Here is a 13469-nt window from a genome sequence, read left to right on the forward strand (position 1 = left end):
TGTAAATCATGCTGCAATGAACATATAGATTCACATATCTCTTCAAAGCAGTGTTTTGGGTTTCTTCAGATAAAAATCCAAAATTGAGATAACAGGGTTCTACTTTGTCTCTTGTTATAGCCTTTGTTTTAAAGTCTGTTTTGTCTGGTATAAGTATTGCTACCCTACGTTTTTTGTTTGTTTGTTTGTTTTTATCTGTTTCCATTTTCATGAAACATCTTTTTTCATCCCTTTAACTTTCAGTCTGTGTGTGTCTTTTAATCTGAAGTGAATCTCTTGTAGGCAGCATATGTAAGGGTCTTGTTTTCTTATCCATTCAGCTTCCCTATCTTTTGATTGCAGCATTTACTCCATTTACATTTAAAGTAATTGTTGCTAGATATGTAGTTATTGCCATTTTATTTTTCATATTTTAAATCTTTTTTCTTGTTTCTTCTTCTTAAAGAAGTCCCCTCCGACAGTTTCCTGTAATACTGGCTTGATGATGAATTCCTTTAGCTTTTTATTTTCTGAGAAACTCTTTATCTGTCCCTTTGATTCTAAATGATAGCTTTGCTGGATAGAGTAATCTTGGTTATAGGTCCTTACTTTTCATCACTTTGAATATTTCCTACCAATCTCTTCTGGCCTGCAAAGTTTCTGTTGAGAAATCAGCTGACAGTCTTATGGGAACTTCCTTGTATGTAGTTAACTTCTTTTCTCTTGCTGCTTTTAAGAGAAAATCTTTAATCTTTGGCATTTTAATTTTGTGTCTTGACGTGGGCCTCTTTAGGTTCATCTTGTTTGGGACTCTCTGTGCTTTCTGGGCTTGTATGTCTATCTATCTCCTTCGCCAGGTTAGGGAAGTTTTTAGTCATTATTTCTTCAAATAATGTTTGAATAAGGTTTTCAGTTCCTTGCTCTCTCTCTTCTCCTTCTGGTACCCTTTTTAGGCATATATTGATACACTTGATATTGTCCTAAAGGCCCCTTAAACTAACCTCACTTTTTTGGATTCTTTTTCTTGTTGCTATTCTGATTTGGTGTTTTCTGCTACCTTATCTTCTAAATCACTGATTCAGTCCTCTGCTTCATATAATCTATTGTTAATTCCTCCTAAGATATTCTTCATTTCATTTATTGTATTCTTCATTTCTTACTGGTTCTTTTTTATGTTTTCTATTTCTACTTTTATGTTCTCTATCTCCGTGTTAAATTTCTCACTGAGTTCATGTACTCTTCCTCTGAGTTCACTGAGCATCCTTATAACAAGTATTTTGAATTCTGTATCTGGTAGATTGCTTATCTCCATTTTGTTTATTTCTTTTTCTGGAGCTTTGTTCTGTTCTGTCATTTAGAACATATTTGTCTTCCCATTTTGTCTGCCTTCATGTGCTTGTTTCTATGTATTAGGTAGGGCTACTATGTCTCCTGGTCTTAGTAGAGTGGCCTTATGTAGTAGTTATGCTATGGGGTCCCAGTGGCACAGTCTTCTGTGGTCACCTGAGCCAGGTGTTCTAGGTATGTCCTTATATGAGTTGTGTGTGCCCTCCTGTTGTAGCTGAGCCTTGCTGTTTGCTTATCAGTGGGAGGGATTGACCCTGAAACTAATATGTTGTGAGGACTGGCTGTGACCAGTGGAGGAACTCTTGTGCAGGGGCTGACCCTATAGAGCAGGATTCACTTTAGAGGGGCTCTGGTGCCTGCCTTGTTTGCCCTTTGAGTGTGTTGTCCTCAGATGTGACCCTGGGTGGTATTGCAGCTCAGACCGAAGCTGGCTACCAGGTATGCAGGCCAGGGCCTCCAGGGAGTGGCCCTGCTGCAGGTGCTGCAGGCCAAGCTCAGCTGCAGGCCATGCCTTTCTTGGCGCCACCTGGCATGAGCCACCAAGCATTCCGCAGGTGGCTGCCACCCATGCTGGGCTTGGAAGTTCCACAAGATGCCAGGCCGCAAACAGAGGCTGGCTGCCACTAGCGCCAGTCTTGGGGTTGGTCAGCAAGAGGTATGGGGCATACCTAGGCCAGGTGCTGCTTGTTTAGGTTCTGTGAACCTTTGAGAGATTTTAGGTAAGTCCACAGCATGAGCCAGGACAGATGGTTTGTGTGGAAGATACACTGGAAGTGGCTTGGGTGGTCCCACAAGTGGGGAGGGGCGGGGTCTCAGGGACATGGCAAGGCAACTAGTGTTAGCCGGGTTGACGGAGACTCAGATATGGTACCCGCCTGAGTCTGCAAGCCTGGTGGGAGAGAGCTCACTAAAGGAGCAATGCCCTCTGCCAGCATTTCTATCCAGGAGAAAGCTCCCCCCTCTAGCCCTCACCCTGAAGCCAGACAATTCAATTCCTTCCCATTCCTCCCTGGCATCTTTTGAACTGCTGCCCAAGAGCTGGAGCCCAGTATGAGCGAGTCTATCACCAACTAAGTCCACGCACGGGCCCTTTAAGAGGAAACCGTCCCTCTCACTCAGCCACACCCTCCACTGATTTTCACAGCTAGAATATGTGGGAACTTCTCTTCTCAGCACTGGATCACTGGGCTGGGAAGCCTAATGTGGGTCTGGGACCCCTGCTTTTCTGGGGAACCTCCACAACTGAGATATTTCTCCTGATTTTCAACCACCACAGGCAGGTATGGGACCAGCCTGTCTCACATTTCTGCCCCTCCTACCAGTCATGAGGTGGCCTCTTCTGTGTGTCCCCAACTGTAGGACTTCTGTTCATCTAGACATAGAGCAACTCCCAATGGATGGCTATTCTGTAGTTTAGTTGTATTTTTGATGTGGCTTTAAGACGAGGCAAGCACAACATTTACTCCACTATCTGACCAGAACTCAAGTTTGACAGTTTCTTATAAAACTAAATATGCAATTCCATGCGAACCCAGCATTCATACTCCTGGGCATTTATCCCAAAGAAATTAAGACTATGTTCACACAAAAAGCTGTACATACATGTTTATAGTAGCTTTATTTATAATAATCAAAAACTGGGAAAAAAAACCCAGATGTTCTTCAACAGGTAATGACTAAAGAAACTATGGTACATCCATACCATGGTATACTATTCAGCAATAAAAATGCAATAACTTGGGTGAATCTCCAGGGATTTATGCTGATTGAAAAAAAAATCCAGTATAAAATAGTTCCATTTACATAACATTTTGAAATGCCAAATTTATAGAAAGATGGACTAGAGGGTAAAAGATGGTGGTAGAGAAAGGGATAGGGACAGGGAGAAGGGGGTGGCTGTGGCTATAAAAGGGAAACTGGGGATCTTGTGTTGATGGAAATGTTCTGTATCTTGACTGAATCATTACCAGCATTCTGGTCATGATACTGCACTAGAGTCTTTCAAGATTTTACTATTAGAGGAAACTGGGTAAAGGGTACACAGGATCTATCTGTATATTCTAACAACTATGTGCAAATTTACAGTTATCTCAAAAATTTAATTGAACAAGAAGGCACATACCCTTCCTCACATTAGAGAGTAGTGAGGACAATTCTTTTTGAAGTAACCAACTGAAAGTCATTCTTGAAGTGGGATAGAGATCAGCAATAGCCTTTCCAGACTCTTCTACTCCAGCATTCTAGTCTGGGGTAGAAAAATTAAATTGGGCGATTATTTTCTCTGACTTGCTTTTATTGTAGGACAGAGACATGCAACCAAATCAATGTTAGATGGGTAAAAAAGCATTAGGCAAGCTTAGAAATGTGACATGGGCTGAGGAGAGAATCCCATTCAATTTTTGGCAAAAACGGAAATGAAACCCGACTTCTTTTGAACTAAGAGTAGTGTGACCAGTGAAAAGGCAATATTAGACAACCAGCTCCTCCTTGGCCAACCTTGATACGTCAGTAACCTTTCTCAAATGGAATTGACAGCTGTGGATAGAATGGGCTCTGGGCTGCTGTGGAGCACCAGAGCATCTTGGTGTGAAATAGTCCTATTCTCAGATGCTTGTCTATGTCAAATATACAAAAAATGTTTTTTATCACAACTTTAGTCATAATAATGATTTGTGGAGTGTATTTCACTCAAGGCAGAATGAATTGTTTGGTGCCATGTTTATTTAATCTACAGATTTACCTGAGATTATGAAAGAGGTTAAAATCACATTGCTTTCTCCTTTTTTCAGTCATGGTTCATCGGAATGCATTAAAATTCAGAACCAAAGGTTATATGAAATTGGAGGAAATATAGGTAAGGATTCTTTAAAAGTTTTTACTCCTCAATTCTCTGATTACTCTAAAAGAGATACGATGCTGTTATTGTAAAAGTATATTTTACAAGTTTCTTAGATATAAATTCAAAATCAGTAAGTTTCTGGGGTTTTTAAATACCATATAAGAACAGTACGACTTTCCTAAAATATTTTCAAAATTTTAGTTGATATGGAATAGACTTTTGGGTCTTTTAAATGTGACCCAGAATTTTTGGAGGTTAATGCAGAACAAAGAAAGAACATCATGGAACTTTCAGAATTGTGACACCCTTTTTGTTTAACTTTCCATTTTCACTCTCAACTCAAGTTCATTCTTCCTATTTCCCTGAAGCTGGTCAGTGAGGAGGAATCAAAAGAAAATTCCCTCAACTTGCTTCCAAGTGTGCTTATCTTCTGCTTGCTCTGCTCACAGTCCAAATGAAAAATGTTTTCCTGTTTAAGAGCAGCACCTCCACTCATGCCTCACTTCCTGTCCCCTCCTGACTAGTTAAGACATTGATGCAGTCATTCCCCCATTTTCTCTCATATCATCAGCTTCCCCCTCCAACTGCTTCATTTCCATCTGCATAATTTTGGTAATTTCTCTCATCTTTACAAAATTCTCTCTTGACTCCCTTCAAGTCAACTCCCATTTCTGTTCTGCTTTACAGCAAAAACTCCTTGAATCAGTTGTCTACCCTCTAGTTTCTTTCTTTTGTTCTCTCTTGAAACCACTCCAGTCAAGCTTTACCCTTCAGCTCTTCATCAAAACTGCTCTCTTGTCTAGGTCACCAGAGAAATCTTATGTTGTGAAATCCAACAGTTCAGTCTCTTTTTATAACTGCCTAAGTTGATCTTTCCCTTCTTTGAAAAACACTTCCTTCACCTGGTATCATGGACAACCTAAGCTTCTGGCTTTCCTCCCACTTCACGGGCTACACCTTGAGTCTCCTTTGCCTGTTACTTCTCATCTTCTCAGCCTCTTAAGATTGAAGAGTTGTAGGGCTCAGTTCTTCAGACTCTTCGCTATCTACACTTAACTTCCTTGGTGAACTCAATTCATCTCATTGCTTTGAATATACCTGTATGCAGATGCCTCTCACATTTATATCCAGACTCTCCCTCAGACACCAACCTTGTATATTCAGTCACCAGGCACATTCTGCCTTGGGACCTTCACATTTGTTTGACTTTTGCCCAGAATGTTCTCCTTTAGATTGTTCATTTCTCACTCCCTTGCCCCATTCAGGTCTTTGCTGCTAGATCACTTTCTCAAATGAGACTTTTCTGGATCATAGCCTCTCTGTGCTCCTTCCCTGCTTTATTCTCTGAAGTTCTTGTCACCATCAGACTTGCTTTACATCACACTCATTTATTTGCTAGTTGCCTTTATCACTTTCAGAATGTAAGCACCCTGAAGGCAAGTATTTTTGACTGTCGGATGCATTGCTGTAGCCCCAGCCCCTAGAATAGTTCCTGTGAGGTATAACTGTATAACTCTCAATAAATATTTGTTAAATGAATGAATCAAGCAAGCATTAATATACATTTTTAATATACATTTAATATACATTTCAAACACACTGTATATACAGATTTTTCAAGTGTATTTGCCACACGGAATGATATCTTTGTGTTATTTCCACATCTTCTGCCTATGGGCATTGTGTCCAATATAAAGAAACTAAAATGAACTTGCCTTTAATCTTCTCTAGTCTTGGTCAAGTTAATATCGGTAAAACCATTAGTGGACATATATTATAATATAAATTATCAGTTTATACAAGTTCTTGCTTTATTTTCCTAGTGGATGTAGTGAGTTTAGGGAACAATTTGCCTATTGTTGGTATGCCTGTTTTTTCCACAATTTCACATGGGACTTATTTGAAGTACTTAACAGTCAGAAAGAAACGAAGGAAGGAAGGAGGGAAGGAAGGCAGGCAGGCTTCATTAAGAAACTTTAAAATGTATCTGCAGTCATGCTTTGGTCAACAATGGACTGCATGTTTGATGGTGGCTCCATAAAATTATAATGGAGCGGAAGAATTCCTGTCACCCCGGTGACAGCATAACCGTTGTGATGTCATAGTGCAAAACATTACTCATGTGTTTGTGGTGATGCTGGTGTAAACAGACCTACTGTGCTGCCAGTCACATAAAAGTATAGTACACATTCATACTAGTAGTCTGTACCATCTAGATTTGTGTAAGTGCACTATGATCTTCACCATCTAAATTTCTATCTCTATATATATTTGTTAATTGCTTGTCAAGTGATCAGTAAAGATATGGAAGTATTCCATAACTAAAGTACTCAACTCTATAAATAATGAGAGCACTTACTATACTTACTTTTGGCTTAGAGAGCTATATATGCCTTATATGAACCTTACACACACATACATGCACACTCACACACAAAAGTGTTCACTCTTAGAAACATTCTCTAATTTTCTCTTTCTTTTAGGACAGCATTGCTTGGATCCAGATGCTTATATATTGGATGTATATCATGTAAATCCTCAAGCAGAATGGGTGATTAAACCCCAATCAAGCTTTTGAAATATCCTCCAAGACGGCAGCTATTTCATATTATATGCCAAGAAAATTCTACATTAAGTAGGGAGGGAAAAAAAGACTGCTTTTGACATTTTTGTTCCTATAACCCTCTTGGCATTTCTTGGCCTAAGTGGTATCTCTCAGCATTGTCAACATGAACACTAAAAGAGGAGCTGATTAACTGTCTGAGCTGAAGCTTTCTCATGGTGGTTCCTTGACAAGAGTGAAGAAAGAAAGAGGTTGTGATCTTTCCTGAAGAAAGGCCAATCTAGAATAGGAACTCTAATCATTTCTAGTATTGAGACTCACAGCAGAAATAAACTTGGTTCTATACCTGGGGATAAGAAACACTTCTTTATGTAGCAAATACTACCAAACAAGGTGTGGAAAAAGACTTTTATACTTATGTTATACACATATATTGACCTTTTCTAGCAAGAATGCCAGAAATATCAGTAATTTCTGCTCTGCAAAATGATTCACACCTACTTTCCAAAAGGAATCAGTATCTAAAGCTACACGTACAGTATTTATGCTCTGACTTGCTCCTGAACTGGAGGAGGAGGAACTTCTGTTTAAAGAACACTGTATCAGTATGTATGTTATACTGCATTGTGACTATCGGCATTCTGGTGCAAATGAACTTTTCCTTTTTCTGGACTATTGAAAATTGATATTTTCAAAGCTTCTTTCTTTATGAGCACAGGTCTCCTTAGTGAAGCTTAATTTGACAAAGGGTGTTCTTAGGCTTTCATAACCTGTAGTCAGAAGTCACAGAACCTCTATTTTTCTCATGATTATGGTACTCAATGAATAGCTTTCCGTGTGCCAGGCACTGATTTCCTTTCCCGATCAAACATAGCATTTTTTATATTTTACAACTGTAGAGAGTCACTTCTGCAGCCCCAATTGAAAAAGTACAGAACTGCCTTTATCCAACTGCTCTTCATCCAAGAGTACTGAAAAATACTGTTACATTCAGATTTTATATGCTGTAAAAGCAGATTTCATTCTGTTAATCAATCATAGACGTAGGTAAGCACTTGGATTACCATTGGGCTTTAAAATCAGATGCTTATTTGGTAAACAGAAAACTGTCTTGCTGTCAAGATCCTGTGGAACCATTTTCCAGACCTGCAATTGGTGAGAACACAGTTACCCACAATTCTAATTGAGACAAATCTAAAATGTGCTCAGAGGTCAGACAGCTCTGCCTTTCATCTTGAGTGCAGATACAGACCTTTTAGGGTTAGCTAAAAATGAGACAGAGGTCTCATTTATCCCACACATGTGCTTTGAGTTAGAATCCACAGATTTAGATTTCGATGAATTTATATCAGTTTTAATGAGATTTAATACTCAAATGACTGTCGCAGTTCAAACAATAGACAAAGTTGCTTACAAATTCAGAAAACATTTTATCTCCTACAAAGTCTCAACATAATGAGATCATTTAAGCCCATATGTAGAAGAAAATTTCCATATGCTGCATTGACTTTTTGTCTATAAAAACATTACTTATATTCAACATGTAGATAATTCTATTTCTGGCTATTAGGATTTTTTAATATTTTTAGAGAAAACTCAGAATATCCATGCATTTTATTTATTTGAGGATTTTTATTTTCTTTTTCTGAAAACCCATCAGAAAATAAACATTTTCTGTAGGTTTATACTTATATTTCATCGATTTTCAATATTTGGCTAATTGATGGGATGTGAGTTTACATAATTTCAAGAGTCTAAAAAAATGCTGTTATTGTTTTTGCAATTCAAACAACAGGAGCAAACATTTCACTTTATGTAGTTGCTAAGTTACAAGACATAAGATGGCAATAATTTATGCTTACACACATGGAAGAAATTCTTCAAATTAGCTACCTTACACTTCTATGTACATTTGAAAAGTATGATTGATTTATCTCATTGTATTTCCTGTCATTTAAAATAAATTCTGTGTGTTTATATAGAAAATTCACAGACCTATTCATTTAATTTTTCTTTTGGGAATTTTCACTACTTTTGACTGAAAACCCATTAGAACCTATATATAAGTTCTAAAGGTTTCGAGATTTATTTCACTCATCATCAGTTTTAAATAAATGGCTAAAAGTTGACAGGTAAAAACAATAAGTTTCTGAATTTCTTATCTACTTTTGTGTGTTTTCAGATGTCAAAACTTAGCTGAGTCAGTAACTTTAATCACTTTAATGTATTCAAGGATATGTGACAACTTTCAAATAACTGTATAATATGGAAGGCCTTCTCAGTACCAATATCATTATTCAATGATAACTTTTATTCTTAGTCATAAGGTAAACTAACTGATTGGGTAAAGAGGAGTAGAGGTTCTTTTTACTAATTTTATGCTAAAAGAATAAACAGACCCCTACAATTAAATTTCAAAAATGCCTGTCACCTAAATATTAAAAAAAAAGCTATCTTTGCCTTATCAAATTATTTTAAATTAGTTACAATAATCTGTAAAAATGAATAGTATATTTGCAAACAAAAGCAGAGTCAGATACTGGGCTTCTAAATTCTATTCTTAATAGCTTCCCACCCATTTCATCCCAAGAGTTCTTGATGTACAGTTAGAGAAATAATGTCCAAGAAGGTATTAGGAAAATTAACATTTTAGAAACATGTATTCATTTAAAAAAAAAAAACACCCTACAACTGACGCATTTTTTCCATCATTCTGCAAAAGAGGATCCTTTTGTTAAGCAGCTCACTTGGGAATATAGTCTTCTAGTGAATGATCTTCGAACAAACTGGAGTATTAATTTCTTTACAATGTATACACAGTATAAACTACCTCACTTGCCTTTCTTGGAAAAAAATTAATGGACTTTAACAATTTTTGTTACAAACCGTCCCTGAGTCTTATTGTCACTTCAGTTAGCTTTCAATGTACATTTAATAATATACATTTAATGATGTAAAATATTTTTAGCAAATGCTTTAAAGCCAAAGATACTCTGTGTGATCTGTGGTATACGCTGATAAAATTTGTGTCCTTTAGTCATTGTTTTGTGTATTTAACCATGTTGAGATACAGGTTTTCAAGGGTAAGAATTAATATTCATCTCTTGCAGGCATTTTTCAACCGCTTTTTCCCTATTGCACTTGACTAAAAAGTAAGATGAGATAAATATGTCTCTGTTTTGTGTCAAGCATATTTCATCTGTTTTCCACAATTATATTATTACATGCCTGAAAAAAATATATATTATGGGATTGAATAGTTCTTAGTTTCTGATAGGCATATTCAACAGTTTTACACATACATACAGACACACACACCTTAGTTTAAAAATAATTTCTTTCAGGCATTTTTCAGTTATTTTCTAAAACTGTGATTCTGTTGTAAAATCATATAATGTCACAAGGAATGCCAATGTTTTATGTTGTCTCCCATCTCAAAAGTTATGGTTCTTTTGTCCCATCAGTTTTCATTGTTAAATATATGTATGTTGCATTTTATCCATTAAAATAAAAGTAAAAAAATTAAAAGCATTGTCATGAGATTTCTCATATTTAACTACTCTGAGGGCACCACGGATGGTGCTGATGAAAGAACAGGAGCTTTAAAGTTAGCAGATTTGTTTCTGAGCTCAGTCTCTGTCACTTACTAGCCAAATGGTGGTCTTGTACAGAAGTCACGTGGCACTACAATCATGATGGATGGTTGTGGGTAGGGGATAGATTGAATCAGCAAAAACTGTTTTCTAAATTTGTTTGAGTTAGTGCTTTGTCTGAACAGGTTTTTAATACACGCTTTAAAAAATCTTTTCTTCAATAGATATAGAATAGACACTTGACAAAATTTAATACATATTCATGAATTTTTAGAAAAGTCAACATTTTACTATATATCCATGCAAAAGGCAAGATAAAGACAAAACATAAAGTTAGAAAAGAATAAAACAGTCTATTTTAAATGATATTATTGATGTAGAAAAGCCTAAGGTATGGTTATTAAAACTAATAAGATAATTTAGCAAGAAAGGTCATGGCTTATAAGATTATTATATAAAAATCAATTATATTTTTATTATCAAACAATTGGAAAATAAATTTTAACTTTCATCTACTATAGCATCAAGAAACATAAAATACTTATGAATACCTTTAACAAAGTTTAAGTAAGATATATATGTTAGAAACTATGAAAATATTTTTAGTAGAAATTAAAGAATAGCTAAATAAATGTGTGTGTGTGTATGTGTGTATATGTTTATATACATATATACTCACGTGTACACACACACACACACACACACACACACACACACATTTCTGGATAGGAAGAGATGGATGGAAGAGAATTGGCAAGATGTCAGTTCTCCACAAACAGATCTACAAATTCAATGCGATCCCAGTCATAATACCAGTAGGATTTTTAGGTAGAAATTGACAAAACTAATTATAAAATTTATATGGAAGTGTAATAGATCTAGAATATCCAAAGTAATCTTATAAAAAAAAATGTATTTAGAATAAATGATTTCAAGACTTACTATAAGGCTGCAGCTATTAAGACAACATGATACAGAATAAAGATCAACACCTACATTAATGAAACAAAATATAGCACATAACAAAATAGAGCCAGCCCACTTCTATGGTCCTCTGATTTTCAACACGGGTGCCAAAGTGACCTTATGAAGAAAGGAAACTCAACAGATGGAACTAGAGCAATTGGATATCCATATGGAAAAACAAAAAATTGACCCCCTCACAGGATACACAAAAATTCATCCAAAATAGGTCAGAAAGTTAATTATGAAACCTAAAACAATGAGGCCTTCAAAAAACAAAGGATAATAGCTTTCTGACTTGGGGATAGACAAAGATTTCTTAGAAAGTGATACTTATAAAAGAAAAAAGTTGGTAAATTAGACTTCGACAAAATTTAAAACTGCATATCCGAAGAAACCATTAAATCAAATAAGCAAACCATAAATCAGGAAAAAAATATATTTGTGAAGCATACGCTGGACAAAAGACTGATATTTGAGATATATAAAGAATTCATAAGAAGATAATCCAATTTTTAAAATCGGCATAAGACTTGAACAAACACTTCACAAAAGAAGATATACAAATGGCCAATAAGCCCATGCAAACATGTTTATTGATATCATGTGCCATTAGGGAAATACAAATTAAAACCACTATGAGATAACGCTATGAGATACCAGCTAGAATGGTTAAAATTAAAGAGTGATTTTGAGTACGAATGAATCAAAACTCTTGTCAATAGGAGCATAAAATGGGAAAAGCCACTTTGGGAAAAGGTCTAGCAGTTTTTTTTTTTTAATCAAACTAACAATACAACTACCCTATGACACTGCAACTCTAGATATTTACCCCAAAGGAAATACATGTCCTGAAGAAACACTTGTAAAAGGATGTTCATAGCAGCTTTCTTTATAATATCCAAAAACTGAGAACACAGGCATCCATCAATGGGAAAATAGGTAAACTGTGGTACATTTCCACAATGCAACATTACTCAGCAAAAGGAATAAACTGTTATAGATAACAATATGAACGAATCTCAGAAACGAGAGGCTGAGTGAAAGAAGCCAGACGCAAAAGACTAAGTACTGTACAATTCCATTTACATAAAATGCTAGGACAGGCAAAGCTAAACAATGACGGAGGTCGGGGGGTACCCGGAACAATTGTTGTCTCTAAGGGATGTGGCTGGAGATTGACTGGAAGTGGCATGAGGGCCCTTTCTGGGAATGGAAATGTTCCACGTCTGTGCTGTCCAACACAGGACCACTGGACAATTGAACACTTAAATGTGACTACTATGAAGTGAGATGTGTTCTAAGTGTAAATTACACAATGGATTTTGAAGAATTAATACAATGAAAAAATGTAAAATATCTCAGTGATATTTTACTATTACATTTTAAAGTATAATATTTTAGATAATTGAGTTAATATATTAGTAAAATAAATTGCAGCAGTTTTTATTTTTAATGTGGCTACTAGAAAATTCTGAATTATATGTGTGGCTTGCATTATATTTCTATGGCACAATATTGTATATTTTGATAAGGGTTTGGGTTACACAGATGCATGCATTTGTCAAAACTCAGTGAATGTTCAAGATTTCTGCATTTCATTATATGTGAATATTACCACAAAAGAAAAAATCTACAAGTAATATATAAATATTTAAATGTAAGTAATGATATGCATACTGAAGTATTTCAGAGAAAGTGTACTGGTGTCTATTTTAAATTTGTTTAAAAATAAGATTGATTAATGGATCAAAGGATTGATAAGTAGTTAAATATGCACCAGATGAAACATAGTAAAATATTTATGGTAGAATGGTGGTGGGTATGTAATGTAATACTCTCTATGCTTGAAATTTTCCATATTATAATTTTGAAGAAAGAACTTTTTTGATTAATATCATGCTTAATGGTGATATATTGAAAATTTTCTTCCTAACTGCGGTTCTCACCTGGGGTGATTTTGTCCCCCAAGTGATATTTGGCAATGTCTGAAGACATTTAATTATCAGCAATGTCTGGAGACATGTTTGTCATCAGAGGATGCTATTAGCTTCGAGTGGGCGAGAAGGCAGGGATGCTGCTAAACATGCTACAATGTACAGGGCAACTTCCACAAGAAAGAATTATCTTGTTTCAAATTTCAGGGGAGCCAACGTTGAGAAACCTTGATCATAGTCAAGAAAAG

General features: G+C 35.9%; 1 protein-coding gene across 2 annotated transcripts in view; it reads left to right on the top strand.

Moving 5' to 3' along the window:
- The window catches only part of ARHGAP28 (Rho GTPase activating protein 28), a 181559-nt gene extending 171300 nt beyond the window's left edge, over positions 1-10259 (top strand). For both annotated transcript variants that reach the window (XM_039845787.1, XM_039845798.1), the window contains 2 exons: positions 4116-4180; positions 6649-10259. In XM_039845787.1, the coding sequence (XP_039701721.1) occupies positions 4116-4180; positions 6649-6743 (160 nt within the window). In that variant the 3' untranslated portion in view covers positions 6744-10259. The remainder of the gene's footprint in view (positions 1-4115; positions 4181-6648) is intronic.
- The last annotated feature ends 3210 nt before the right edge of the window (positions 10260-13469 follow it).

The sequence above is a fragment of the Pteropus medius genome, unplaced genomic scaffold (assembly GCF_902729225.1).
Source record: "Pteropus medius unplaced genomic scaffold, Ma_sr-lr_union100, whole genome shotgun sequence".
Lineage (NCBI taxonomy): Eukaryota > Metazoa > Chordata > Mammalia > Chiroptera > Pteropodidae > Pteropus > Pteropus medius.